The 26,932-nt window shown below is 49.7% G+C and overlaps 1 protein-coding gene across 3 annotated transcripts in view; it reads left to right on the top strand.

Annotated features, from left to right (window-relative positions):
• The window catches only part of LOC147624160 (uncharacterized), an 89,833-nt gene extending 65,342 nt beyond the window's left edge, over positions 1-24,491 (top strand). The window contains exon 4 of one of the 3 annotated variants that reach the window (XM_086819087.1): positions 23,322-24,491. In XM_086819087.1, the coding sequence (XP_086675213.1) occupies positions 23,322-24,427 (1,106 nt within the window). In that variant the 3' untranslated portion in view covers positions 24,428-24,491. The remainder of the gene's footprint in view (positions 1-23,321) is intronic. The other 2 variants (XM_086819089.1, XM_086819088.1) reach the window with 2 other exon arrangements.
• Positions 24,492-26,932: the final 2,441 nt, after the last annotated feature.

The following is a 26,932-nucleotide window of genomic DNA, read 5'->3' as shown; positions in this document are numbered from 1 at the left end:
TCCATGCCATAAGGCTGAAAAATCATGCCCGGTATCTCCTCTAACTGTGGCATATCCATAGGGATATTTTCTGCCATGTTTGGCTGTCCATTTGGACCATTTTCAGCACCATTTAAGGGCTGGTTTTGCTGCTGTAATGGCTGATTTACAGCCCCTGGTTGTTGTCCATGATGTCCATCATCATCAAAGATGACTCTGCCAGGCTCCGTTGCCTTGCAGGCTCCTTATACATGCATGTTTCATCAAAAATGACATCATTGCTGCGTATAATCTTTGTATTCACTGGATCCCAAAGTCTATACCCCATTTCACCTCTGTCACCATATCCTAGGAATATGCATTTGTGAGACTTAGGATCAAGTTTGGTGCGCATTTCCCTGCGTATGTGCACGCACGCAACGCAACCAAACACTCTCAAGTGCTTGTAGGACGGAGGCTTCCCTGTCCATACTTCCTCTGGCACTTTCCCACCAAGCCTCGTGTTAGGTGACCTGTTTATAAGATGAACGGCTGTCATAACAGCTTCAGCCCAAAAACCATGAGGTAATGCAGCATGTGACAACATAGAACGGACCTTCTCCTGAATGGTCCTGTTCATCCTCTTTGCTGTCCCGTTTTGTGGAGGATCATAAGGAGTAGAGAGCTCCCTCTTGATGCCTTTAGCATCACAAAAGTCCTGAAACTGTTTGGACATATACTCTCCACCATTGTCGGAACGCAAAGCCTTCATTGTTTTGCCAGTTTGATTCTCAACAAGAGCAACAAACTTCTCAAACACTGAGAATGTATCACTCTTCAAACGAAGAGGATAAACCCACACCTTGCGTGTGGCATCATCAATAAAAGACACAAAGTATTTTGCCCCTTCCTGAGGCATCTCACATACATCTGTATGCACAAGCTCTAACTGAGCATCTTTCTGTCCAAGAGCTTTCTTGTGGGGGCACTGGAGTTGCCTACCATATATACAATGCTCACAAAACTGAAAACTTGAAAACTTTAGAGAAGGCAAGTAACCCAAACGAGACATGGTGGGCTCGGTACTAGAGACTGGCCCCTCAGCTGCTTCAGTGGTGGCCAGAGCAGCTGGGCTACCTTCGGTCAAAGTGTTGGTGTCTAACATCTCCTCCCTTCCTAAGGTCATTCAGCTACCTAGGATAGGGGGGGGATGGATAGATCAGAGAGTGGAGTTCTCGGGGCTCCCGAATCAGTGCTTCATTTGCAGACAGGTCGGCCATCTGGCCAAGGCCTGCCCTCGTAGGAGACCCCGACCCTCACCACAGCAGGCTACTGATGGCCCGCCCACATATTCGGCTCGGCAGGCTGCCTCCGGGACACCTGCTCAGGCCACAGAGGCCTCGGAGTGGCAGCCTGGACAGGGGTGCCGCCGAGGGAGACAGCCACAGCAGCACGTCCAAAGACCGCTGCACAGCAGCAGCCACAGTCTCAGCCTCACTGGGTTCCCGTGAGGAACAGCTTTTCTCCCCTCCAGGAGGAGACCCCCGCGGCGACGACTGAGGACCAGGAGATGCCAGCACCCCCTCCTTCACCCCCCCCACCCCCGTCCCCCCCCACCGCCTCGCTTCCACCATCGCCTCCTCCCGCCTTCGCTCCGGTTTCGGCAGCGGCTCCCTCTCCACCCCCCTTGCCTCCCCCTCCTCCCCCTCCGCCCACCTCACCTTCCCGGGAGGCCCTGGCAGTTCCCTGGCGTTCACCTGCAATCCGGAGTGCGCTGAGCACTGACCTCGCTCGAGCATCACAGAGGAGACCTATGCCGATTAGGGCTTCACGGATTTCATCTATCCGCAGTCGGCTGAGTCGCCTTGGCATTAGACAGCGCTCGGAGGCTTTTGATTATACCTTCACACGGCTTTTTGGAGCAGAGGGCCCCCATGAGCCAGCACCCATCCGAGTTCATGTAGTGATACCTCCGGCCCGCGGGGAGGAGGCACTAGACTCAGCGGTGGCCTTCTCGTTCCCTCTATGTGGCCCTTGCGACCGGGAGTGGACTCTAGAGCTCGCTCTCAGCACTTTGAAGACTCAGGCAGTTGAGTTTTCTCATCACATGAGCGATCTAGAGGTGACAGATGTGATAGGCCGACTTTGGGAGTTGTGCTCATTTTTTCTTGGATCCCGAGAGTGTGGATACCTCAGGGATTCGGCATTTGGTCGTTCGCATAGTGGCAGACTTAGCACGCGACCCTGGATATGTGTGTATACACGAGGTTGCTTTGTCAGAGAGGGAGGCAGTCGCCATGGGCCACAGCCACTGGCGCCTGATCCGGGATTCTTGCAGCACACCGGGTGGGCAGATTCGCAGCCGCTCGGATGGGGACTACTCTCCATCCAAGCCGCTTGCGAAGGCCCGCCGTACGGCTGAGACAGCATCCACCTCAGCAGGGCATCCATGAGGATCATCTCATGGAATGTACAGAGCCTTGGCGGAGCACATTTTATACGCTATCGTGGTTGCTTGAGGCAGGAGCTTCAGAGATGCCTGGTTGGTGGCAGCATTGATATTTTGATGATGCAGGAGCACCACTTGGGTGAGAGCAAGATCCGGAGATATGGTTCGGTGATGCCTGGTAGATGGGACACTTTTTGGTCTGCAGGGTTTGGTCCTTTGGGTGGACAGGGAGGAGTATGCATGGTCATTGCAGATGTATGGCGGCAGGCCATTGTGGATCGAGGGATCATTGTGCCTGGTAGAGCACAGTATGTCATTCTGAGGATGCATGATGAGCTATTGGGCGTGCTCAACGTCTATGCGCCCAATCATGCTAGTGCCAGAGCAGAGTTCTGGACCCAGGTTACGGATGCATTGCCAGAGGCCGCACATTGGTGTGTCGGGGGAGACTTCAACATGCTTGAGGACCCGGCAGATAGGGTGGGAGGTAGTCATGTTACAGTGCACGGCACGGAGCTTGCAGCTTGGGACCGGTTGTGCATGTCACTGAGGATCACTGATGCATGGCAGCATGGGGCTTTCTCCCGGTCTCAGGACAGTCTTAGCTTCTCCCGGTCGGATCGCCGGGGCAGGGAGGGACTAATCTATCACGGATTGATCGCTTTTATGTGGGCGATTGGTTAGGGGAGCGAGGGGGCTCCGTCGGCATTCTCGCTGGCACCTCATTTTCAGATCATGCGCCAGTTATCTTGACATTGGAGGAGAGGACACGGGAGCCCAACTTGCAGTTGAGGATCCTAGAGAGGGTACTTACAGATCCCAGTCTCGCTGAGGACATTGAGAGGATCTGGCATGATAGTCAGTGCTCTGACCAGGATGCAGCGGGCCAGTGTGCCCAGGGACTCATCGATCTTAGCTCTTTTTTGCATGCTGCAGCTTTGACACGGTTGGGAGAGATTCGCGAGCGGGAGCATCGGCTGAGACGCAGCCTTGCTTCGCTACTGCGCCTTCAGGAGCAGCAGCCTTGCTTCGCTACTGCGCCTTCAGGAGCAGCAGCCTGCATGTGAGTGGGTGGCGTCCCAGCTGAGCCAGGCACGCCAGGAGGTTCGAGAGATAGAGGAGCAGAGACATGAGTTTTACTATCGTCGTCAGGCCTCTCAGTGGACGCAGCTTGGCGATAGAGTGATTGGAGAGTTTTTTGAGATCACTGGGCCCCGTCATGCGCAAGCAGGAGTCCGCCAGCTTAGTAGACCGGATGGATCGGTAGCTACTGAGCTCAGGGAGATCAGAGCCATTGCCACTGCATTCTATAGAGACCTGCTTTCAGCGGAACCTGCCACTGAGGATCGAGATGTTTGCAGACAGACTGTGTGGGCCCATGTGCAGAGGAGGGTCACAGACCGTATGCGTACAGTTCTAGGTGCGCCTCTGTCAGAGATTGAGCTTGCCGAGGCCTTGAGGGTCCTGCCGCCGCGACATAGTTGCCCAGGGGAGGACGGACTGACGCCGGCCTTTTTTATGTGCTATTGGGACCTTTTGGGGCCAGGCCTACAAAGGGGCTTTCAGCATGTTTTGGACACTGGGGTGATGCCGCAGAGCTTTTCAGAGGGCTTGATCTATCTTATCCCCAAGGGGGAGGGAGTATCAGATGTTATTAGGCATTGGAGGCCTATTACGATCCTCAATACTGTCTACAAGGTCTTAGCAAAGGCCTTGAGTTTGAGGATCCAGCCGTTCCTGGGGGAGTTGATTCACGCTACTCAGACAGGATTTGTCAAGGAGCGCAGTATCCTTGACAACATCTTTACTTTCTGGGAGGCGACGGCCCGAGCTAGATTTCTTGGCGAGGACTTGGTCGTGATGCTTCTCGATTTTGAGAAGGCATACGATAGAGTTGATTGGGGTTTCTTAGAGGGCACTATGCTTCGCTTGGGCTTTGAGCCAGGATGGATCAGAGGGGTGGCGGCTCTGTATTCCACAGCTCGCAGCCAGGTGTTGATTGCAGGAGGACGGGGGCCGAGTTTTGAGCTGACCAGATCAGTCCGTCAGGGGTGTCCCCTCGCCCCTTTTCTTTTTCTCTTCTTTGCGGAGGCTATGAGCATGTATTTGACAGCAGAGGAGGTCGGTTTGAGAGGACTTCAGCTCCTAGTCCGGGGGGAGGACCTGCTTGATGCTGAGTTTGCAGACGACACGGGCTTATTTTTGCATGGCCAAGAGGCCAATCTTCTTCGGGCAGAGCAGTCGCTCCAGGTTTTTAGTGCAGCTTCGGGAGCATTGATCAATTGGCGCAAGACAGTGGCCTTTTGGATTAGTAGTGCTCCCACTCCGGCATGGAGTCCGGACCCCGATTTTAGATGGATTCCTCCAGGCACAGCAGTGCGGTATTTGGGATGCCAGATTGGCCTAGATTTGTCACCTGAGCAGCAGATTGCCCCGCTTCTTTTGAGCATTCGGAAGAAGCTTTTGTATTGGAGTACAGCTCGACTATCCTTGGCTGGGAGGGTGGTGGTGGCAAATCAGGTGCTGTTAGCGACCATGTGGTACATTACGTGTTGCTGGATCTTCTCGAGCTCTTGCATCAGCCAGGTACAGAGGCTGATCAGGAACTTTCTGTGGTCTGGGCGGGACGGTCAGCCAGCTCGGGCAAAGGTTGCATGGGCAGTTATTACACTTCCGCTGGCTCAGGGAGGTTTGGGCATTATAGATCCAATCGATCAGAGTAGAGCTTTATTGGGGAAGCTTATCGTTCGGGGGTTGCTTCCAGGCGCTGAGCCTTGGAAAGAGCTCCTCTTGCAGCGGCTGCTGCAGGCTCGGGCGCCCGCAGCAGGGGGCACTTGGGCACCAGAGATTCGCTGGATCTTTATAGAGATGAGGAGGACAGGCCTCAGTAGAGGATGGGAGGACAGATTTGCTTTGAGTATCCTGAGAGCTTGGGAGCTGCTGAGACCGGGGCTCTCTCAGCGACCTCCTTCTTGTGTTGAGGAGCGGGCCAGACAGCCGCTCATCTGGAGCCCAACGGTTCGCACAGAGCAGGGTCATATGCTGGGTTCTCGGCCTCGGCTAGCCTGGGGGCCTTTAGCGGCAGGCCCAGCTCGTAGTTTTGGAGACTGGCAGGCCTTCTGCAGTCTACCAGAGGAGATCCAGGTGGAGAGGCTGAGTCACTTCAGAGGGGGGTTGATTATGAGGGATGATATTCAGGAGGCACTCACAGAGGAGTGATTCACGCCTCTCGAGCCAGTGGCCCCACGGTGGATGGGAGCCTTTACACAGTTGGAGATCCTGATTGCTGTCAGAGCTTGCACTGAGGATGGCAGTTGCCTCTACTATGAGATTCAGGATGAGGGCAGACTCTAGAGAGTGGAGGTGGAGTCGCCTTTGGTTGCAGAGTGCACCTTGCAGAGGATTCGGGTAGTGGCCGCCGCTTCTCGGAAGTGGCATATTGATCCCGACCCTGCTGATGTGCTCCCGGATTGGCGCATATGGGCATATGCAGCGCGTCCCTTGGCCCGGCTACAGTGGGACCCCGGGGAGTACGAGTGGCATGATCCTTATGCATCCCTTGAGGCCACAGAGATCACCTTTTTCCAGTATACTGTTCGACTGGGGCGACATATTTTGACGGCGAGGAGGACGGTCTCTCCAGCGGCAGCGGGGCATTGGCGACTACAGGGACTCTCACAGGAGTTCCTGGAGGATTTTTGGGCTCGGCTCTGGGCTAGTCGACAGGCCCGCAGGATCTCGACTTTTCAGTGGCTGGTCGCCCACAGGGCTCAGCAGTTGGTACTTGGCTTGTTTACAGCGGTCTTCCGGCGGCCTGCGTCCGATGCGGCCACTCTATGGAGACACAGAGACATTGCCTTTGGGATTGCCCTCAGGCGCAGCAATTTGGTTGCGGATGCTGCGTATTCTGGCCCCCCTCTCTCCAGAGGGTATGTTTACGTGGGGTGCCGCTGCTTGGTCGACTTTGTCAGGGCCTGCTATGGGCTATGAGATGGAGCAGGGCAGTCAGGCCATCAGATTTATTAGGGGCCAGCCTCGCCTGGTTCCGGCACCGGATTTCTCGTCCGCCAGCTGGACACAGGAGAGGGATTTACGATGGGAGCTCCTCAGTAGTCTCACCATCTGGTTCACCTGGAGGGCCCGGTGCTTTACGGCCTTTGAGGGGAGATTGGATCCACCAGCAGAGACTGTACGGGGGATTTGGCAGGAGTTGATCCACACCCTGTGAGGACAGTACGACCGCATCCGGGGAGACTCGGATGAGGCGATCTTACGGCGCTAGGCCTTTCACACCACTTGGCGCTGTGGCCCTTTCTACACCTTACACACGGGATCCCCCCGTTGGCACTACAGGCCACCTGTTTGGCTCTTTCCCCCCCCTGTTGTATGATTTAGCCTCTCAGTTCTTTGTACTGATGCTTGTATTTTGCAGCACCTAGGGAGAGTCTCCCGGGCTGCCATGCTGTATTCACTGCTCTGTCTCTCTTATGAGCAGGCGAGATCTTTTGTAGCCCTACGGGCGTTTTTTATATAACTAATGAAAGGATCTTTTCTCGGAAAAAAAAAAAAACCCAAACGAGACAATTGCTCCATTCCTTTGACACTCATGTGTCCCAACCAGCTATGCCACATAGAGATTTCCGACAGCTCGGTTGCATTTACATTAGCATGGTGACAAACACCTGCATGCATGGAATAAAGAGTGTCCACCTTAGAGCCTCTGGCAACAACCAGTGAGCCCTTACTAATCTTCCACTTTCCACGACCAAATGTGGTAACATAATCAGCATCATCAAGCTGTCCAGTAGAAAGCAGGTTCTTCTTGATCTCAGGCACATGCCTGACATCATGGAGCATAAGCTGTGAGCCATCTGAAAACACAAGCCTCACATCACCTCTGCCAAGAATCTTGCATGCATGGTTATCACCCAAATAAACTACTCCTCCATTGCCAGCAGTATACCTGACAAACAAGTCTCTGCAACCTGTGACATGAAAGGAGGCACCTGAATCAATGATCCATGAGTGCATACCATGACCATCTCCTGTAAGAAGTAAATGGGCATCAAGTGAAGACGTGAATAGGACCTCATCCTCATTGTCACCTGCATGTGACACATTGATTTCTTCAATCTTGACTCCACTTTTGCCCTTTGGCTTTACATCTTTGGCTTCATCTTTGTCTTTGTCTTTGCCTTTTCCCTTTTCCTTTTGATCATTTTTCCATTTGTAGCATTGCTTTTTGATGTGTCCCTTCTTGCCACAATAATGGCATTCCAAGTCCTTTTTGGAGCGGGACTTGCTCCTTCCCCGTTCTTGGCTTTTACCCCTTTGCTGGGATCTCCCACGTGCATTCATTGCATTGGACTTTCCAACAGAGTTATTCTTCCTGTTCATCTCTTCTTGAAGAAGAGCACCCTCAACATTTGCATATGACAGCATAGCATTCGAATTGCTAGTGGCTGTCCTGAATGTGTCCCAACTCTCTGGCAAAGTGCATAAGAGAAAGGTGGCTTTGAACTCATCGTCCATTGCCAACTTTTGATTTATAACTTTGCTGACAATACCATTAAACTCATTTAGATGGGCTGTCATAGACGCCCCTTCCTTCATCTGAAGACCTATGAGTTTCTTAAACCAATACACTTACTGATAGTAGATCTTGCCAGCTCATCCATATCTTCCCACTCTTCAGCAGTAAGAGAAGCGGGCATTACACCCCTTTCTTTGATAGGCTTGTGCTGCTTCTTCTGGAGCAACACATTATAGCACTGGGTTTGCCAAATATCATAGTTATGTGAGCCTTCAAGCTTCTTGATGTGAAGCAATGAAGAGCTCTCACCTGTGGTTGCCATAGCAATATGCAACCTGTCAATGCCTGACTCCCTGCAAAATGTGCAAACACTGCACCAAAAGCACACAAAGTGCTCACAGTTGTTCTCCCAAGCTTTATCTCCCACTGCGGAAGCACAAATGCAACTCTACTCCCACTGTATGTGATGAAATCACCAAAATCTGGTTGCTGCAGATTTAGGACAGCACCTTAAATGTGCTCTGTTGCCCTTCCAAAGTACTATACAGCAGTACTAAGTGCTCACCAATAATGTACCAAACCTGTACCGGCAAGTACAGCAGTTGAAATTGAACCTTTTGGTCACTCAAATCAATGTGCAGCCATGCCAAAACTTGTACAAAGCTGTACCAAAGCTGTATCAGCAAGTACAGTAGCAATAAATGCTCTCGTGGCTGTCCAAATGAGTGAAAATCAGACTTTTACAGTCCCGACCACTGCATACAACAGTCCCGAACAGAAATTGGGCAAAAGCCCCTTGACTGCAAGCTGATTTCTGAGGATTCAAGACATAAAAGTCTTGCCTGCTGCTTTGCCAAGCTCAACAAGCATAAAATCTTGAAAAGCCCCTTGATTTAAGATCAATTTCTGATCATACATGGTACATTGACGCACATGAAGGCATCCAGAGTCTTCATAATGCTTCCCCCTGGCCACATATACATCCAATACATGAAAGCTACTTGATTTACAAGCACATTGAGTGCTTGTCAGGCATCAACACATTGCCCAAAGCATCAAATGCGATTGCCTGCATGCAAATCAATTCAATCGGCACAAAAGCCCCTTGATTTGCACTGCAATTTTGCCGCAATTTTGCCCGAATGTGCGATTTCTCACATCATACAGCATGTATGAATGCTTAATTGCACAATTACATTGCTAGGAGTATTTGCTTTTATTACTTAGAAGAGAATGACTTTGGATTGTAGATAAGCCAAATGCAAGATCACTGAAGACCAAGAGTCGGGCTGAATTGTACACGGCTGTAGAAGCACCAATAATGATCGATCTCAAGCCTATGCACTCTTCCCAATGGAATGTAGGAAGGCTGCAAATCTGAGGCTGAGATATGGGCTGTTTGGGACTGTTTCTAGGCTATGTATGAATGCTGTTTATGAATGAATGCGTGCGTTTTACCTTAACCAGATGGCTGTAGCAATACGATGAAGAGATGAATTCTGAAAACTGGTTGTATGCAGAAAACGCAAGGTTCCCTGAAGGCTGAATGCTGTGTACTGCTGCGTTTTACTGATGGAGGCTGAATGCTCATGCGTTGATGCTCCTATGGCTGTAGGATGAAACGCTTGCTCCAAAACGCTGAAGACCGAAGTGATCTATAGTTGTAGACTGAAAACGCTGATGCACCTCTTGTTGATGGCTGAGATAGATGTATGAATGCAAGTGAAGGCTATTTATATGAACAGGGGCTGGTCGGCTGGCAACTAATGCTGGCCGACTGTAGCATAAAGTGCTACACGACTTGCTACATGGATAAATAAAGTAATGATAGTATTAAATCCTACAAAAATGATAAATAAATACTATAAAATATGGAAAAAATACCAGATAAACTTCTGAGGCTTCTGCAATGTTCTAGATGGCCTAAATGCATATGGGATGAATGCAATGCAAGAATGCACACATGTCCTGATGTAAACTCTAAGGCTTCTATGACATCTATATGCATGAATGATTCTCTCCAAGTGGGTTAAGGGACTTTAACTGACTGACTGACTCACTAAGGTTGAGGAATGACCTACGTAGCTCGTACTTGACATATCCTAGACTGAGGATTACAATGGGGTCACGACATACGACAAATATCGAATCCTAAAGGATTCTAATATTGTACAATGTTGCACTGATTGATGAGCCATCTTGTCACCATGCACTACAGTGCAGAGTGCATGTGACTTCCGATGTCTGCCGACGGAAGGGACCGACATGTTTGAGGAGACAGGAGTCCCTATTCGGGTATGTGTGGTTTTTCACCACTCGAGACCCTCTACGCCAGATAATGGTGCAATGATCTTCTCTTTCCCCTTCAGTGCAACCCTGGGGATAGAGTGGGATCCCGAGTTGGTGGCAGCTCCCATCCAGGGACCTGCAGTCGAGCTCTCCCACCATCTCCACGATCTTTGTATCACCGACATTCTCACCCATTTTTGGCCTTTGGCTAGGATGGAGCTTGGCGGTTCAGCCCATCGAGGCTAGGACGGGGAGATGGTAGCCTCTAGCTTGGAGGTGTTGCTTTGTATTCATGCATACTTCTGCCGTGGTACCTCTTCCTCCTTCTTATAGATACCTCCATTGTGATTGATGGAGTCTGGAGTATGCATACACTTGCGCTCGGATAGAGTGGCGTCACATGGAGGACAGGATTAGTGCCCACTTGGCACGCCTTCATCCCTGCACGGATTGTGTCTATTCCCTGTCTAAATCCTCGCCCAAGACTCTTCGAGTGGAGGCCAGTTCCGCTAGTGCCGCATCACACAGTGATTGATATGCAGATTTTTTCATGGGGCATTCAAGGTTTAGGGCGGCCTCAGTGCTTTCAGAGACGAGGCATCCTCAGAGGGGAGCTTCAGAGAGCCATAGTTTGGGGACCCATAGACATTTTATTCCTCCAGGAGCATCACCTTTTAGAGGGACGCACCCGCTGATGCGGGAAGATTCTTCCAAGCATGAGTCACACTTTCTGGTCCCCATCCTTCAGCCCCTCTGGAACGCAGGGAGGGGTGTGTATTTCTATCAGTGAGCAGCTGTTACCGGCAGTGACTGGCTCAGGATTCATAGTCGTGGGGCGTGAACAGTGGATTACCATTTTGATCAGAGAGGATAGCATTGGCTTTCTCAATGTTTATGATCTGAACGCCGCTGCAGGTAGAGTCCTCTTTTGGAGCACAATCCAGTAGGCCCTCCCTCAGGCTGACTTTTGGTGCTTGGGCGATGACTTCAACATGATAGAGGTAGCTGAGGACAAACTTGGAGGTGGCATGGCCACAGTCTCAAGAGATGATTCTCGCACTCAAGAGACATTACCCTTGGCATCTTCCAGAGTTTTGGGCATAGCCCTGGGAGCCTTTGCTTCTCGAGATTGGATAGGAGGAGCACCGGCCCCAACCTCTCTAGACTAGATAGGTTTTATGTTGATGAGTTGGCAGGCACTTCCTTTTCTGATCACGCCCCGGTTATTTTGTCCTTAGAGGACCCGGGAGGCACAACAGGCATGTGAGCTCGAGGATTCCAGACAGCCTCATTCAGGACCCACCCCGAGATATGCAGCAAGATAGAGCAGATATGGGCGGGATTTGACTTTATTTCAGGCTCTGTTGCGTGCACATCGGATGAGGGCTTAGGTGAGATCAATAGTTTCTTGCAGGAGGTAGCCGAAGCCGATTGGAGGGCTTCCGAGAGCAGGAGAGGAGTCTGAGGAGGAGTCAAGCTTCTTTACAACAGCTTCAGGAGAGTCTAGCCTCTTTACAGCAGGAGAGGAGTCTGAGGAGGAGTCTAGCCTTTACCGCAGCTTCAGGAGAGGTCTCTCGATAGTCAGCGGATCGGGAGTCAGCTTGCTGCCGCTCGCACGGAGATTAGATTCATCGAGGAGAGGAGGGTGGAGTATAGGTAGCACGCCAGGGCCTCTTTTTGGACTCGAGTCATAGGGGATTTCTTTGAGATAGCCGGCCCCCACAGGAGGAGAGACAACATTCGCAAGTTCTCTTCGGTCATTCTTATTGACATCATTCGCTACTGAGGCGCTGGCGGAGGCATTGACGGCACTTCCCAGGGGCAAATGCCTGGGGCGGATGGGCTTCCGGTCTCTTTCTTTCTTCGTCATTGGGACCTCAATGAAGGCAGCATTCGAGCTGCCTTCAATGAGGTTATGATCACAGGGGCCATGCCTGAGAGGTTCTCTGAGGGCTTGATTCACTTGATTTCCAAGGAGGGTGGTGACAGATTGGAGATCCAGCAGTGGAGATCCATCACTCTTTTAGGAACAGCCTATAAGATCTTGGCCAAGGCCATCAGCAGAAGACTTAAGCCCTTTCTTCCAAACTTGATCCACGACACTCAGATTGGCTTTGTTCAAGATCGGAGCATTCTGGATAACTTCTTTACCTTTTGGGAGGCGACAGCTTCGGCCATGCTACGGCAGCAGCATGATCTCATTGTGCTACTCCTCGACTTTGAGAAAGCTTATGATAGGGTGGATTGGAGCTTTTTGGAGGGCACAATGAGCAGGATGGGATTCCCCATGGAGTGGATTCGTGGAGTCTCAGGACTTTACTTAGCCTCACACAGCTTGGTTCTCATTTAGGGAGCCTGTGGGCGACAGATTCCCCCTTTTCCTGCTTGGTTAGACAAGGCTGTCCTTTGGCACCTTACCTCGTCCTATTCGTCGTCAAGGCCATGAGTAGTTTTCTCTCCGCCAGGAGACTGGGCTTGAGGGATTGCGTCTTCCCCCCGCACACAAGAGGAGCTACTGGACTTAGAGTTCGTAGACGACACAGTAGCTTTCCTTGTAGGAGATGTGGGGAATCTCTAGAGATTTGCGGAGTTGATCGAGATTTTTTGCTGCGCATCAGAAGCGCAGATCAACTGGCACAAATCGTGTGGTTTTTGGGTAGGCTCAGCACGTGCCCCGACTTAGCGACCAGTTGAGGCTTTCCAGTGGATCCTGAGGGGCACTCCAGTTCGTTATCTCGGTTGCCAGGTTGGCATTGATCTCTCTCTTGAGCAGCAGCTCGCCCCGCTTCTTCTGAGTATTCAGAAGAAGCTTTTATATTGGAGCTCGGCGAGGACTCCCTAGCAAACAGGGTGGTGGTGGCGAACTAGGTACTTCTAGCCACCATGTGGTACATCACTTCGTACTAGGCCTTTTCTTGGGCATGTATTGGGCAGGTACAACGATTGATCGGGAACTTCTTATGGGCCGGCACTGATGGGAGGCCAGCCAACGGCCAAGGTGGCATGGAGAGTGATCTTTCAGCCACGTCGCAGAGGGGGGCTAGGTCTCATCAACCTGCTATCCAGAGTCGTGCCCTGTTGGGCAAGCTGATTGTTAGAGGCCTCCTTCCTAGTGGTGAGCAATGGAAGGATTTCCTATTGGCCCGGATTTCAGCCCGCACCCCAAGTCTTGGGGGCCTTGGCTGCAGAGTACTAGATGGATCTTCACAGAGATGCGAGCCTGTGGTTTTAGTCTAGCTTTTGAGGATAGATTTGCAGCCAGTTTACTTCGTGCTTGGGATCATCTCTGGCTAGCCCTCAGGCAGATAGCTCCAGTGGCCCTAGAGGAGCGGCTTTGGCAGCCTTTGGTTTGGAACCCCCCAATCCGTTTACCCAGTGGCCACATGTTAGGGGCCCGACTGCATGTATCTTGGGACGCCTTGAGCATGGGACCAACCAAGCCTTTTGGAGATTGGATTGCACACAGGTAGTTACCCAATTTGGCATTACAGACCACCTGTATGGTTGTCCCCCCCCCTCCCCCCTCCCCTCCCTCTGTATGAGATAGCCTTCTCCTCACAGAGCGGCCAGCCGAAGGAGAAGTGTCTCTTCCCCTTATGATTATTTGATTCCCGCCCTTAAATGAGGTGAGTTTGTATTTAGCCCTTCGTGGTTGTATCTAGCCCTTTGTGGCTGTTTTTTCATTAACTAATAGAAGGATCTTTTTCCTGCTGGAAAAAAAGGAAAGATAATATGCAAGAGACAAGCACTCCACAGTCCACCACTAGTGGAGCCGTGAACAGGCTGACACCCCCCCCTCCCTCCCCCTCAATACTGAGATTTATTATTTGAGTATTTTAATTTGTGAACAAGATTCCAAGGGCTTTCCAGCTAGATAATCCAATGCAAATGCAAATATGAAGACAAGCTACCCAAAAAAGAGTGTGTCAGAGTAGATTGTCGAAGCTAGACTCGTCGAAAGAGTCAAAATTACATGGCCAGCAGGCTCATACACCCAGAGGGCAAGGAACGTGAAACTATTGTTCCAAGACCACACATGAACAGGTGCTCTCGTTCTAGAGCCTGGCTCTCACGCTCCTAGAGACTGTGCCTCAAGCCTCCCTGTGTGCAAGTGTCACTAGCGTGGACATTTCCTAGTATGAAAGGGGTCTGGTGGACTCCAGGATGTCTAAATATTTGGAAAGTACAAGCTTTGGGAATGGGGGATTATCATGGAATACAAAGGACCACACTCCTAAAATTTAGGAGAGTTGCTATTTGTGGCCCGACTGCGATGGAAATTCTGTTCGCGTCATTACATCCAGAATTGAGTAGATACCAAGAGTTGGCAAAGTGCCTATGATAGAATGTCTACCAGTTGGGATATCTTTAGAGATAAAGTTTATGGAAGGACCCATCTCTTAGATTGGGACATGTGGCAAGAAAGTGGACCAAAGTGAGACAAGTGGCCTGACACTTGTTAGAAAGTGGATCAAAGTGAGACAAGTGGCCTCACACTTGTCACTTCAGCTTTTGTGTGGCTATCCACTTGTCATCATAGCCTTTTTTTTTTTTTCCCGAGAAAAGATCCTTTCATTAGTTATTTTAAAAACGCCCGTAGGGCTACAAAAGAGATCTCTGCTGCTCCTAACAGAGAGAAGAGCAGTGAATACATCATGGCAGCCCGGGAGACTCTCCCTAGGTGCTGCAAAATACAAGCATCAGTCTAAAGGACTGAGCGGCTAAATCATACAATGGGGGGGGGAAGAGCCAAACAGGTGGCCTGTAGTGCCAACGGGGGGATCCCATGTGTAGGGTGTAGAACGGGCCGCAGCGCCAAGTGGTATGAAAGGCCTGGCGCCGTAAGATCGCCTCATCCGAGTCTCCCCGGATGCGGTCGTACTGTCCTCGCAGGGTGTGGATCAACTCTTGCCAAATCCCCCGAACAGTCTCTGCTGGTGGCTCTAATCTCCCCTCAAAGGCCGTAAAGCACCGGGCCCTCCAGGTGAACCAGATGGTGAGGCTGCTGAGGAGCTCCCATCGTAAATCCCTCTCCTGTGTCCAGCTGGCGGACGAGAAATCCGGTGCCGGAACCAGGCGAGGCTGGCCCCTAATAAATCTGATGGCCTGACTGCCCTGCTCCATCTCATAGCCCATAGCAGGCCCTGACGAAGTCGACCAAGCAGCGGCACCCCACGTAAACATACCCTTTGGAGAGAGGGGGGCCAGAATACGCAGCATCCGCAGCCAAATCTGCTGTGCCTGAGGGTAGTCCCAAAGGCAGTGTCTCTGTGTCTCCATAGGGTGGCCGCATCGGACGCAGGCCGCCGAAAGACCGCTGTAAACAAGCCAAGTGCCAACTGCTGAGCCCCTGTGGGCGACCAGCCACTGAAAAACCGAGATCCTGCGGGCCTGTCGACTAGCCCAGAGCCGAGCCCAGAAATCCTCCAGGAACTCCTGTGATAGTCCCTGCAATCGCCAATGCCCCGCTGCCGCTGGAGAAACCGTCCTCCTCGCCGTCAAAATATGCCGTCCCAGCCGAACAGTATACTGGAAAAATGTGATCTCTGTGGCCTCAAGGGATGCATAAGGATCATGCCACTCGTACTCTCCGGGGTCCCACTGTAGCCGGGCCAAGGGGCGCGCTGCATATGCCCATATGCGCCAATCCGGGAGCACGTCAGCCGGGTCGGGGTCAATATGCCACTTCCGAGAAGCGGCAGCCACTACCCGAATCCTCTGAAAGGTGCACTCTGCAACCAAAGGCGACTCCACCTCCACTCTCTGGAGTCTGCCCTCATCCTGAATCTCATAATAGAGGCAGCTGCCATCCTCAGTGCTAGCTCTGACAGCAATCAGGATCTCCAACTGTGTAAAGGCTCCCATCCACCGTGGGGCCACTGGCTCGAGAGGTGTGAACCACTCCTCTGAAAGTGCCTCCTGAATATCATCCCTCATAATCAACCCCCCTCTGAAGTGACTCAGCCTCTCCACCTGGGTCTCCTCTGGTAGACTGCAGAAAGCCTGCCAGTCTCCAAAACTACGAGCTGGGCCTGCCGCTAAAGGTCCCCACGCTAGACGAGGCCGAGAACCCAGCATATGACCCTGCTCTGTACGAACCGCTGGGCTCCAGATGAGCGGCTGCCTGGCCCGCTCCTCAACACAAGAAGGAGGCCGCTGAGAGAGCCCCGGTCTCAGCAACTCCCAAGCTCTCAGGATACTCAAAGCAAATCTGTCCTCCCATCCTCTACTGAGGCCTGTCCTCCTCATCTCTATGAAGATCCAGCGAATCTCTGGTGCCCAAGTACCCCCTGCAGGAGGCGCCCGGGCCTGCAGTCGCTGCAAGAGGAGCTCTTTCCAAGGCTCAGCGCCTGGAAGCAACCCCCGAACAATAAGCTTCCCCAATAAGGCTCTACTCTGATCGACTGGATCTATAATGCCCAAACCGCCCTGAGCCAGCGGAAGTGTAATAACTGCCCATGCAACCTTTGCCCGAGCTGGCTGACCGTCCCGCCCAGACCACAGAAAGTTCCTGATCAGCCTCTGTACCTGGCTGATGCAAGAGCTCGAGAAAATCCAGCAAGACGTAATGTACCACATAGTCGCTAACAGCACCTGATTTGCCACCACCACCCTCCCAGCCAAGGATAGTCGAGCTGTACTCCAATACAATAGCTTCTTCCGAATGCTCAGAAGAAGCGGGGCAATCTGCTGCTCAGGTGACAAATCAAGGCCAATCTGGCATCCCAAATACCGCACTGCTGTGCCGGGAGGATGTCATCATAGCCTTCTCTTTCCAACAGTAGGTACAGAAGGTGCTGTCTGGTATAGCAATATAATACAATAGTTACAGAGTGCAGCTATATTGCGGCAATGGGAGCTCTTCAGTAAATGTTGATTTGCAGACTCTTTGTGTGCGCCTTCACAAAAACGTGAGAGAGAGAGAGAGAGAGAGAGAGAGAGAGAGAGAGAGAGAGAGGGAGTCGAGTGAGCTTGGTGGGTTGGAGGTGGAAGGGGCCAACCCCTATGTGCCATGTGGCACAGCCCACCTCAAACAAAGGTGGGCAGCTCCTTTTAGTGTCCACTCAATAAAGAGGGTTCACATGATCAAAAGGGTGCCCAAAGGTTGGGCTGACCATACATGGGTCCTTTGGGCCCCGGGCACTGGCCAACGGCCGGTTCCCAACTTTAATGATTGTGAACAATGAAGGTTATAAAGCCTTTAGAAAAATAGACAACAATTACCAACTATTCACATGCCACAAACCATGTCAAAATATAGGCATTTGCACGGTTCATGGGTGGGCGTCCCTTGCCCGTGAACTGGACACGTCATAGCAGGTAGTCACACGAAAACAAGTCACGCGAAATCAATTTCAAGCAAGCAGAGATGCGTGCACATGCATTAGGCAATGGATACATCTCCCGTTCTTGGAACTTGTAGATAGCAGGGCTTCCCAAGCACGGAACTGGCTGAGTGGGAAGCTTGAACTGGGATCCCTAACAGTGGGTTCCATGTCCTGGCCACACTACGGGTGACACGATGCCTAGCCTCCTGTAGATGATGCAAGTCCCGGCCTCAATACGGTCGACACAAAACTCCCTGGCCTCCGTACCTTCGCGCGAAATAGTGGAAGACCACTTGGGCGGCCAAATGGTGACACACGTGACACATCTTGCCGCTCCATTTGGTGACAACTTCTCCGTCCATCTTCTCTTTGAACTTGGGAGGTTTTAGAAGGTTCATTAATTGAGCAGCTCGTTCCTCATGAGGCAGGGAGGAAGAACTCGGCAAACTGGTAGTCACCCGACGTCGAGCAGGTGAAGGCGAGCAGGAGTTGTCCAAAGATTTTGGCGGAGAGGGGTTCCGCGAAGGAGACCGTTGGTGACGCAGATGGTATCTCTCTTGCCGACTATGCGCAGGTGTAGAATGATGACCACCAGACTTGGAGCGAAGCTCATCCAGTACATCCTTGCCTGCATCCAAAGGAGTGAAAAATCCTCCTCTAAAAAGTTTTGCACTTCATCCTTGGAATCGTTCAACACTTTCTCCGAAGCATAGGCCCTTGTAGATTCTAGATCCAAAATACTAGGTGCTTGAAGTCTTGTTGAGATGGGCATATATTGTAACGGAAGGGCAATTGTAACACGGAAATCTTATCTATCATGAAAACTGAATAAACACATAAGCATGCCAGAAAGGAAAAAGATAACAGTTTTGCACAGTACACCACACTCGGGGCCAGAAGACGCCCCCCCCCCCCCCATGGTTAGATTACCAAAAAGGAGTCTGCTTCCAAATACAACTTTGTGGGTGCCCAGGGATTCTCCACTGGCTAGCACCTATTTCTTCCAGTACAGTATGAAAACAAAACAGAATTTGATGTCAATCCTCAGCACCAGAGAACATTCCCGGCATAAAGCACATGTAGGACAACCATGGATAGCCCATAGCACTCCTACATCAGCCCGGAACAGCCCTGCATCTTCATCTTCATCATGTCTGCTTACAGAACAAGTCGACCAGGCTTGAAGGGCTGTTTACAGCAGTCGACCAGCTCTCAGAAGCCACAAGAGCAGTTCACAACCCTGAAGGTCTCCGATCAGTAGAGGATGCCTCCCTCACAAATCGGCCAGCACTTCTTGCCTCCAGATGCACTGACCAGCAGCTTCTATGGGCTGTAAACAGTCGGCCAGCAGCAAAAACAGCCACCAGGTGGACTTTGGAGTCAACCATCTTGGCCACACAACTGGGTGAGTTCCGTCGCGGTAGGGTGGTAGATGGCTGTGGGCAACTGTAAAACTGGTCGACCACCCCCCACATGCACACAGAAAGCATGCGCATATGCAAAACTGGAGTTCTCTCCCCGCACTAGAGTCCCTCCGCTGAAAATAGCTCAGTTATGTGCCTTTTAGCCTACAAGCAGGTGTCCCAAATCTTGTCCAATGCCCATCTATTGGCCGCCACGTGTATTAAATTGGTCCTGCCTTGTCTCTCTCTCTCTCTCTCTTCTGTTTGAGTTTTTGCATCAGCATGTTCTAGATAGTGTTTAGGGCTGAAAGAAGCATCTCAGAGCTTCCGCATGTAACATTGGTATCAAAGCATTAGGCTCAGCAAGGCTAAACCTTGATTCAGTCCCATATGAAGGTGTACAAGTCCAAGGTACAAGAAAGTGCACAAGTAAGAGGCCCAAGGCAAGGAACACAAAACCGGGAAGAACTCCCAGGAGGTTGGTTGGTGGTGTTCCACAAAACCCAAAGGAGATGGCAGTCCTGTAAGCCAGGAAAGGCTTTCGGGCAACGGTTCCAAGGGAGGAGGATCCTCCAAGGGATGGAGTGAGAGTTCCAGACTCATTAAGACCAAGATGGTGTTCAGAGACAAGGCAGGAACGGATTGGGGATTGGATGGAATAGATGCATAGATCTTCTTCAAAGTTAGAGTGGATTTGGAGACCGGGCCAGGTGTTCAATGAAAAGGTTGCCAGAGTAGGAAGGATGACAGAGGGACTCCCGGAATAGAATGGGATGATGACAGCCATCCAAGAAGCAGATTGGAATCCCGTCATCAAGTTCAGCAGAGGGGGATGTCATGTGCACACACATGTACATGCTAATCTCAGAGCTAATCCTGGAGGCAACATGATAAAGGCTCACTAGAACCACAGATTTGGAGCATTGTTTTGGCAAGGGGGTTTGACCAGTGGAGGACATGGGTGCTGTTGGCCGAGACACAGAATAGGAAGGACTAGTCGGCTGCAGCATATATTTTATTTATGTCCAGGAGCTGGCTTATTTATGTCCAGGAGCTGGCCGACCAGCAGTCGGCCAGTTCACATGGTCACCACAAGGCCTATAAATAGGCATAGTTGCTCATCGTTTCATTCATTCAACTTCTTTTGAGTTGGGTCATAGACAAGGACCATAGAATAGGTATTCTACCTTTTCAAGAAGGCAACCCTTGTGAGGCAGCCAATAGCTGCAAGGATTTATGTACCTTTTTGTACCATAGGAAATACTGAATTTCCAACTCTCTCTCTCTCTCTACTCTCCCTTCTGTTTGCGTTTTTGCATCAGCATGTTCTAGATGGTGTTTAGGGTTGAAAGAAGCATCTCAAAGCTTCCGCATGTAACATTATCAGGTAAAATGTCCAAGGCCCATGATCCTTCCGGAACCTTCCTAGTACATAAATACAAAAGGTCACCAGGATAGCCAGCCCCTGAGAATCACATCATGTCAGGCTCCATGAGCCATACATGTACACCATGTCAGGCCCCACAAGCCACACATGTACTATCATGTTAGGCTCCATGAGGCATACATGTACTGTAATGCAGGCTTCATATGCCATACAGATACACCATGTCAGGCCCCACAAGCCATACATGTATGTCATGTCAGGCTCCATATGCCACACATGAACAGTAGAAAACAGAAGCTGTGAGGAATTTTGTGACATTCCCCCTCGGCTTCTAAGCAGTTCACCGCTATTGAAAAGCTTTCAGATAGGCCTTCAGAAGCTCCGGATAATCCATAATCTTCGTCCATCCATTTGGATCCATAGCCGAATAGTTTTTAAACTTCACACCATACCTGCGTACTAGAATCAGTTCAGAGTTGTATGGATAGATGCAGCAAAGCGAGGCGAACACACATGTGAAGTCAGATCTTGGTCGTACAATTGTACGAATTGGACAGCTGAAAAATTAGGGTTTTTTGAAAACGCATGCAGAATCAGATTCGGAATGGTTTGATGAGTCCCCTGTATGAAGGGTTTGGTTAGATTCAGAGAAAAAACCCTAAACGGATTGAAAAACCCTAAGCTACTGAAACCCTAAAATGAGCGGATTTAGAAGCTCTAATACCAAATGTTGGCCCTCTTGGATGCTAGAGTTAGGGTATGGATAGCAATGAAGCACACACACACTCACAGGAAGCAACACGATTGGGAGGAGTGGGAGAAGTACTTGCATGTATATTGAGTGATGAGAAAACGAAGTACAAGTACAAGATATAAAGTGTAGTGTCCTTTCACACTAGACGTCCAAGGGAAAAAACCCAATGGGAAAAAGTGCCCTTGGTAAGCCCATGTTCACACGGCACTACTAATCTGTAAGATCTGGAAGATGCCTTCAAATATAATACAAACCAAACATTGTCTTCACCAAAATGATGCTCGTAAGTTGAACAAGTGGCAAACTTGAGCTCGAAAAAAGCCTGTTCTTGATAAAGGTTGTTCTTCCAAATCCTTTTTCAAAAATCTGCACATAGCCAAACAAAGACACTCTATTGCAAGAGTGAAATTATCCGATGGAACTTGGACATGTAACAACGCACAACTTGCAAATGTTTGTCATCACTATTTTGCAGACATGTTTGTTGCCCGTCAGTCCCCTTCTCAGGAAGTATTACATGCACGTCATGAACTCTTGCGGTACATTCACCCTATTGTCACTCCGCATGAGGCAGCTACTATGGATGCATCTTTTATTGAGGAAGAATTGGATGTTGCTCTCAAAAATTTGGGTAAATGGAAATCCCCAGGATGGGATGGCCTTACAGTGGAGTTTTTTCACGCATTTTGGGATGTTCTAAAACAGCCCATCCTCTTGATGGTTAATTATTGTTGGTCTATCGGTCAATTGCCATCCTCCTGGGAAGAAGGCTTATTTAAATTGCTCCCCAAAAAACAGCTTTGTGAAGGTTTAATGGATTGGCATCCCATCACTTTGATACTTGTGGTGTACAAGCTTGTCACTAAGATGCTTGTGAATAGAATCAAAGGTATATTGCATGTTGGTTATCATCCAAATCAGTATGGTTTCTTTCCAATAAGGCAAATTATGGACAATATACCCAATGCTTATACTGGCATAGACTATGTCAAATACATGCACCAGGATGTCCTCATTATGCAGGTGGACATAGTAAAAGCCTTTGATATTGTTCAATGGGATTTTATAGCACAGGTAATGGATAGAATGTGATTTGGGTGCAAACTGAAAAATGTTATTTACTGGTTGTATCAAAAAGGTACAACGAAATGCATTTTGGGAGGTGAACTTTCAACCCTCTGGAAGTTAGGGAAATCTGTCAGATAAGGATGTCCTCTCAGTGCTCTGCTTTGTGCTATTGCTACACATCCGATGCTCTTGTATATAGATAAGCTGTCACAGGATGACATGCCACATGGAATTTCCATGGGAAATGGAAATTATTTTGTGGCTCAAGCCTATTCTTTCTTTTTTTCTTGGAATATAGAGCTTGATGAGAGGCGGAGAGTCGTGTCTCGGGCCGGTGCCCTGTTGCCGGTGAGTTCCCGTTCGGGACATGACGTGATCAAGGTAGACGGCAGCGTCGCCCGTCGTGTGTAAATGTGCGGCTTGTACCAATACAGACGGTCATGAACTCGGTGTGCCAAGACGAGAAGTGGGCGATGGCCGACTCGACGGGATGATATACGGGCATGTCGAGTCCCGTGAGACCCATGTGGCCGAAGGCAAGCCAAGCCGTTCGACGGGGGGTTGGTAGACACTCGCCGAAGGGGGGAGAAATGTCCCACGTCTCCGAGGGAGGTGCGGGGACCAAACGCGTCACCTCACCCTTCCCTCGCTCCGCGGCCTGATGTTAGGGTAATCATGCAAGCTTTGTTGTTTTATGGGTTGGCTGCTGGGCTGAATGTCAACTTTGCAAAATCAAAGCTCTTACTGCTGAAAAATTGTGATTGGCATAGGTTACTCTGGCCAGGACATTGTGCCACCTAATTAGATAGTTAGGCATCTTGGATACCCCATTGGATGGGAGATCTCCCTTGAAAAAGAGATTGAATGGGTGATACAGAAGCTACATCACAAAATTGAATATTGGAAGCTATCTACTTGGCCTTTGCATGTATGTCTGCGACGAATAGTGCAGTCTATAATCATGGCATATGTGCAATTTTATCTCCCTTTGCTGCCTTGGTCTCGCAGATAGATTGACATTTTCATGTTTAAAGCCGTGGAATGCTTGTGGAAAACAAAAGCAGACAGAAAAGCTGTGTGTGTGTGTGTGGAGAGAGAGAGAGAGAGAGAGAGAGAGAGAGAGAGAGAGTGTTAAAATACTTTTAATTTTAGAAATTGCAGAGTTTTATCATCCAGAAGGCTTAAATAGATCAAGCAATGCAAGTCACAATGCACACAGATTTAACAGCATGAGTGTGATGAGAAGCGGAAACAAGGGGCTGTGTGAAGCTGGTTCATTGCATGCAGGTGTATGCTTGCGGACTGGGAAAAGTGTCTCTAAGTGGCAAGCCAAAGGAAGGCGCAATGTCCGTAAGGGTTTTTATAGTCAGGGATCAGAACAAAACGAAGATGCAATTATTTACACAGGTGATGAATTGGAACAAGGTCAGGAGGCAGGTACCTTGCAGTATGATGTGAACACTAGTATGGGGCCTTTCGCAGGGCTAAGGCGGGGAAACATGAAGCATGGGGCGAGTTATGGGGAAACATCAGTTGATGGTATCAGAGGTGGCTTTGAAACCCGAAGCATGAGGTCACGAAAGGACCAGTGTGTACTCGGGAGTTCCCAATGGAGCTCATTAAGTAGTCAAGATTGCAGTAATACACAAAGGCAGGACTCTAATTGGGTTCATGTCAGAGTAGAGTTTCAGGGAATCTATAAAGGTGAACGTGTACCACTTGTGTCCCTCATGAGTAAGGTGAGTGGCCGGGCAATCGTAGGATATCCTGTATCAGTAGAAATACTTGAAAGTAGATATGGAGATAGTTCACAAGTCGCTTCAAGACGGGGTAATCGTATTAGAAGTAAGACAGAACACATCGGTTGGAGGACTGCAGGGCGGACTGCATTACAGCGGGTTCCTTGCCCATCCATGCATAAAATTCTCAATCAAAAAGAAGGCTCATTAATTACTTCAGATGGACACAGGATGCATCCGATGCTTAAATGCTGCCTCTCCAAGAAGTCATCAAGAAAGGCAAGTTCATCATTTCAGAAAACACGGATGTTGTCGTCTTTAGCCATTGATGAGCATGAAGTGAGAATTGAACATGAAGTGAGAGGTGAGATTAAGGAGACTGTTACTTCTAAAGTTTTAAAGTCTCCTTTAGTGACTTGCATTCCTGTGCATGTTGTCTTTGACCGGATAAGAGAGGTTTTATATAAGCAGTCGGAGTATGAACCCGGCAAGATTTGTGAGGATAAATTCAAGAAGTGAGGGCTGCTGGAAAAGCTAAAGTTGTACCTGTTGTACAAGCTTTTTTTAAACATTTATGTCAAAATGCAGGCAATCTCACCCACTTTTTTTATTGGAGCATTTGACACAAATATGCAAGCTTGCCATGATGCTTGTGATCCCAGATAAATTCCAAAAGATATTTTCTTGCCCAGCACTGTTGTGAAGATGCACGTGTGCAGGGCACAACGACGGACAGGTGTTTTTCAGTCTGCTTGCCCTTGTAGGCTTGTAGCCTAAAAAGGGACAACTTGTAGTTTCAAAAAGAGCTTCGTCTTTAAGCCGCCTGGTGGTTGCAGTTGCAAATATTTTCCAGTCTCTTTGTTTTTCCTTGCTGAGTTTTTGTTACATGTCCTATGGATTAGCTGGCCCAACCCTCTAAAAGGAATTTCTGCACATGGAGAGAGATGGATGGATGTAGACTGTTGCTTGCACTAGCAGAAGGTACACGATTAAGGGGGGTGATTAATTTCGTTGATGCATTAATTCCAATATTGAAGAGAAGAGAGGAGAGAGAGAGCGCACACTGGATACCCATTTAAGTCCCAATAGCCGACTGAAGGGCCCTTGTCTTGCAGCAGTGCATTTACTTTATTATGATATTTCTTTTTCAGAAAAGAGATTTCTATTAAGTAATATAAAATCATACAAAGGGAGATCTCAGACCAAAAGGTAGGGAGTTCTCAACCAATCGGGGGCACTATGCTGCCATAAAAGCCCCGTAGGAGTGGAGGAGAAGAAAATACCATGGTTCCACTCTCTCATAAATCTGCTGTGTTTTTTTTTGTGCAGCTCCAGAAGATCCCTGTGTATGGGCCCAGGTGGCCAAAAGAGTGAACGATGTCACTCCATGTACTGCAGATACACTGGGTGTCATAAACATGAATACCCCCGAAGGCCTCTGAGCATCTGGTCTTCCAGATATTCCATGCTGTGATACTAGCAATAATCTCCCAGGTGGTGTCAATACTCAGCGGACGTGGGGTGTATCGCAACTGAGGGATATCCTGAAACAAACATTTCTGAGCGCTGCCCCTACAGACGAGAATAACAGCATCTGCATCACTGCCCTCAAAAAGATGTGGACCAGACTGAGTCAACCATGCAATAGCACGCCAAGTAATATATACAGAATCACTTCTCAATCTGCCCAAGTGTTGGGCTATAGATATGCAAATCCTTTGTGCTCCTTTGCACTCCCATAAGCAATGATACACTGTCTCGGATGGAGCTGGGCACCTAGGACAAGATGGATCCATGCCAAAAATAGATCTCCATTCGTTGGTGGGCAGCTCACCGTGTAGAAACAGCCAGTAGAAGTAGGAAATCTGGCTCCTCCTATACGAGTGCCAGAGTCTTTGCCAGAATCTCCTCTGAGTGGGGGGTGTAATGTCATATGCCTCCGAGTGAATTTGAAAAGCTCGCAGAAGCCTGGGCACCACAGAGGGGTGGCAGCCCTAGATGCAGGTGTGGCGAATGGTGATGGTGGGGCTGATTTGCACAGGTGAGTACGCAGCTGGACAGGTGGTGAAGGTGAGTTAGAGGGCGCACAGGTGGGGATCTTTTTCTATATCAGGCATTTGAGTACACTTGATTGCATACGCCTGTAGAACTCGAAACCAAACTCTCGAGCAGCTATTGCCACCTGCTGCTTAGATTCCCCTTAGCCCCCCCCCCCCCCCCCTCTTGCTTTTTTTGAGAGTGCTTCATCTTCAATGTGGCCCAGCGAGCAGCATATGAAGCAATAGGGCGTTTTTCAGTCAATAGGGTCAGACAATCCTAGGTCTTCACCAAAATCTCAGAAATCCAAAATTTTTGACCCCACAGAACCTAAAATCTTCAATTTATATGGCGTTCGGCAATCTCAGAAACCCTAAAATCCTCACTTTCTATGTTGTACGACAATCTCGGAAACCGTACAATATTCACTTTTCATGTTGAACGGCAATCTCAGCAGCCCTAGAATTTTCCCCACAGAAGAAAGATCGAGGAAGAACCTTTGGCAGATTTAGCTTTTTCTTGGGCTCGTTTGCGAGCCATCTTCGTTTCTGGCCATTTCCGCCACCGATCTTTTTGAGTTCTGAAGCGAAGCATCAGGCAGCAGCAATGCTGTAGCTATGGGGTGATCGAAATGACTTCTGTAGAGAGAGAGAGAGAGAGAGAGAGAGAGCAAGCCCGTGTCCTTCAACTGGGGTCCAGTGCTGACGCTCACACACTGCGTGCCTCACTTTTTATGATATTGACTTGTGCAAAGCAGAGTTGGTCCTTGACACGAGAATACCTTCCTTCTTGCCTGGTTGCCTGTTGGCTTGTGAATCTGGACTGAACAGAGGCACAAACTTGCTAATCCAAGCAGTAGCTGCGCTGGACTAGGCCACCTCCCGAGCGTTGGACTTCTAGATGCTCCTGTGTTTCTGTTCCCAAGGTGGGAATCAGATGCCTTAATTGGGGAGAGGCAGAGCCTTAAAATAGGGCAATTTATGCCCC

The sequence above is a fragment of the Cibotium barometz genome, chromosome 25 (genome assembly GCF_041138505.1).
Source record: "Cibotium barometz isolate CiBa-2024 chromosome 25, ASM4113850v1, whole genome shotgun sequence".
In the NCBI taxonomy this organism is placed as follows: domain Eukaryota; kingdom Viridiplantae; phylum Streptophyta; class Polypodiopsida; order Cyatheales; family Cibotiaceae; genus Cibotium; species Cibotium barometz.
This window is presented reverse-complemented; position numbering and strand designations above follow the sequence as displayed.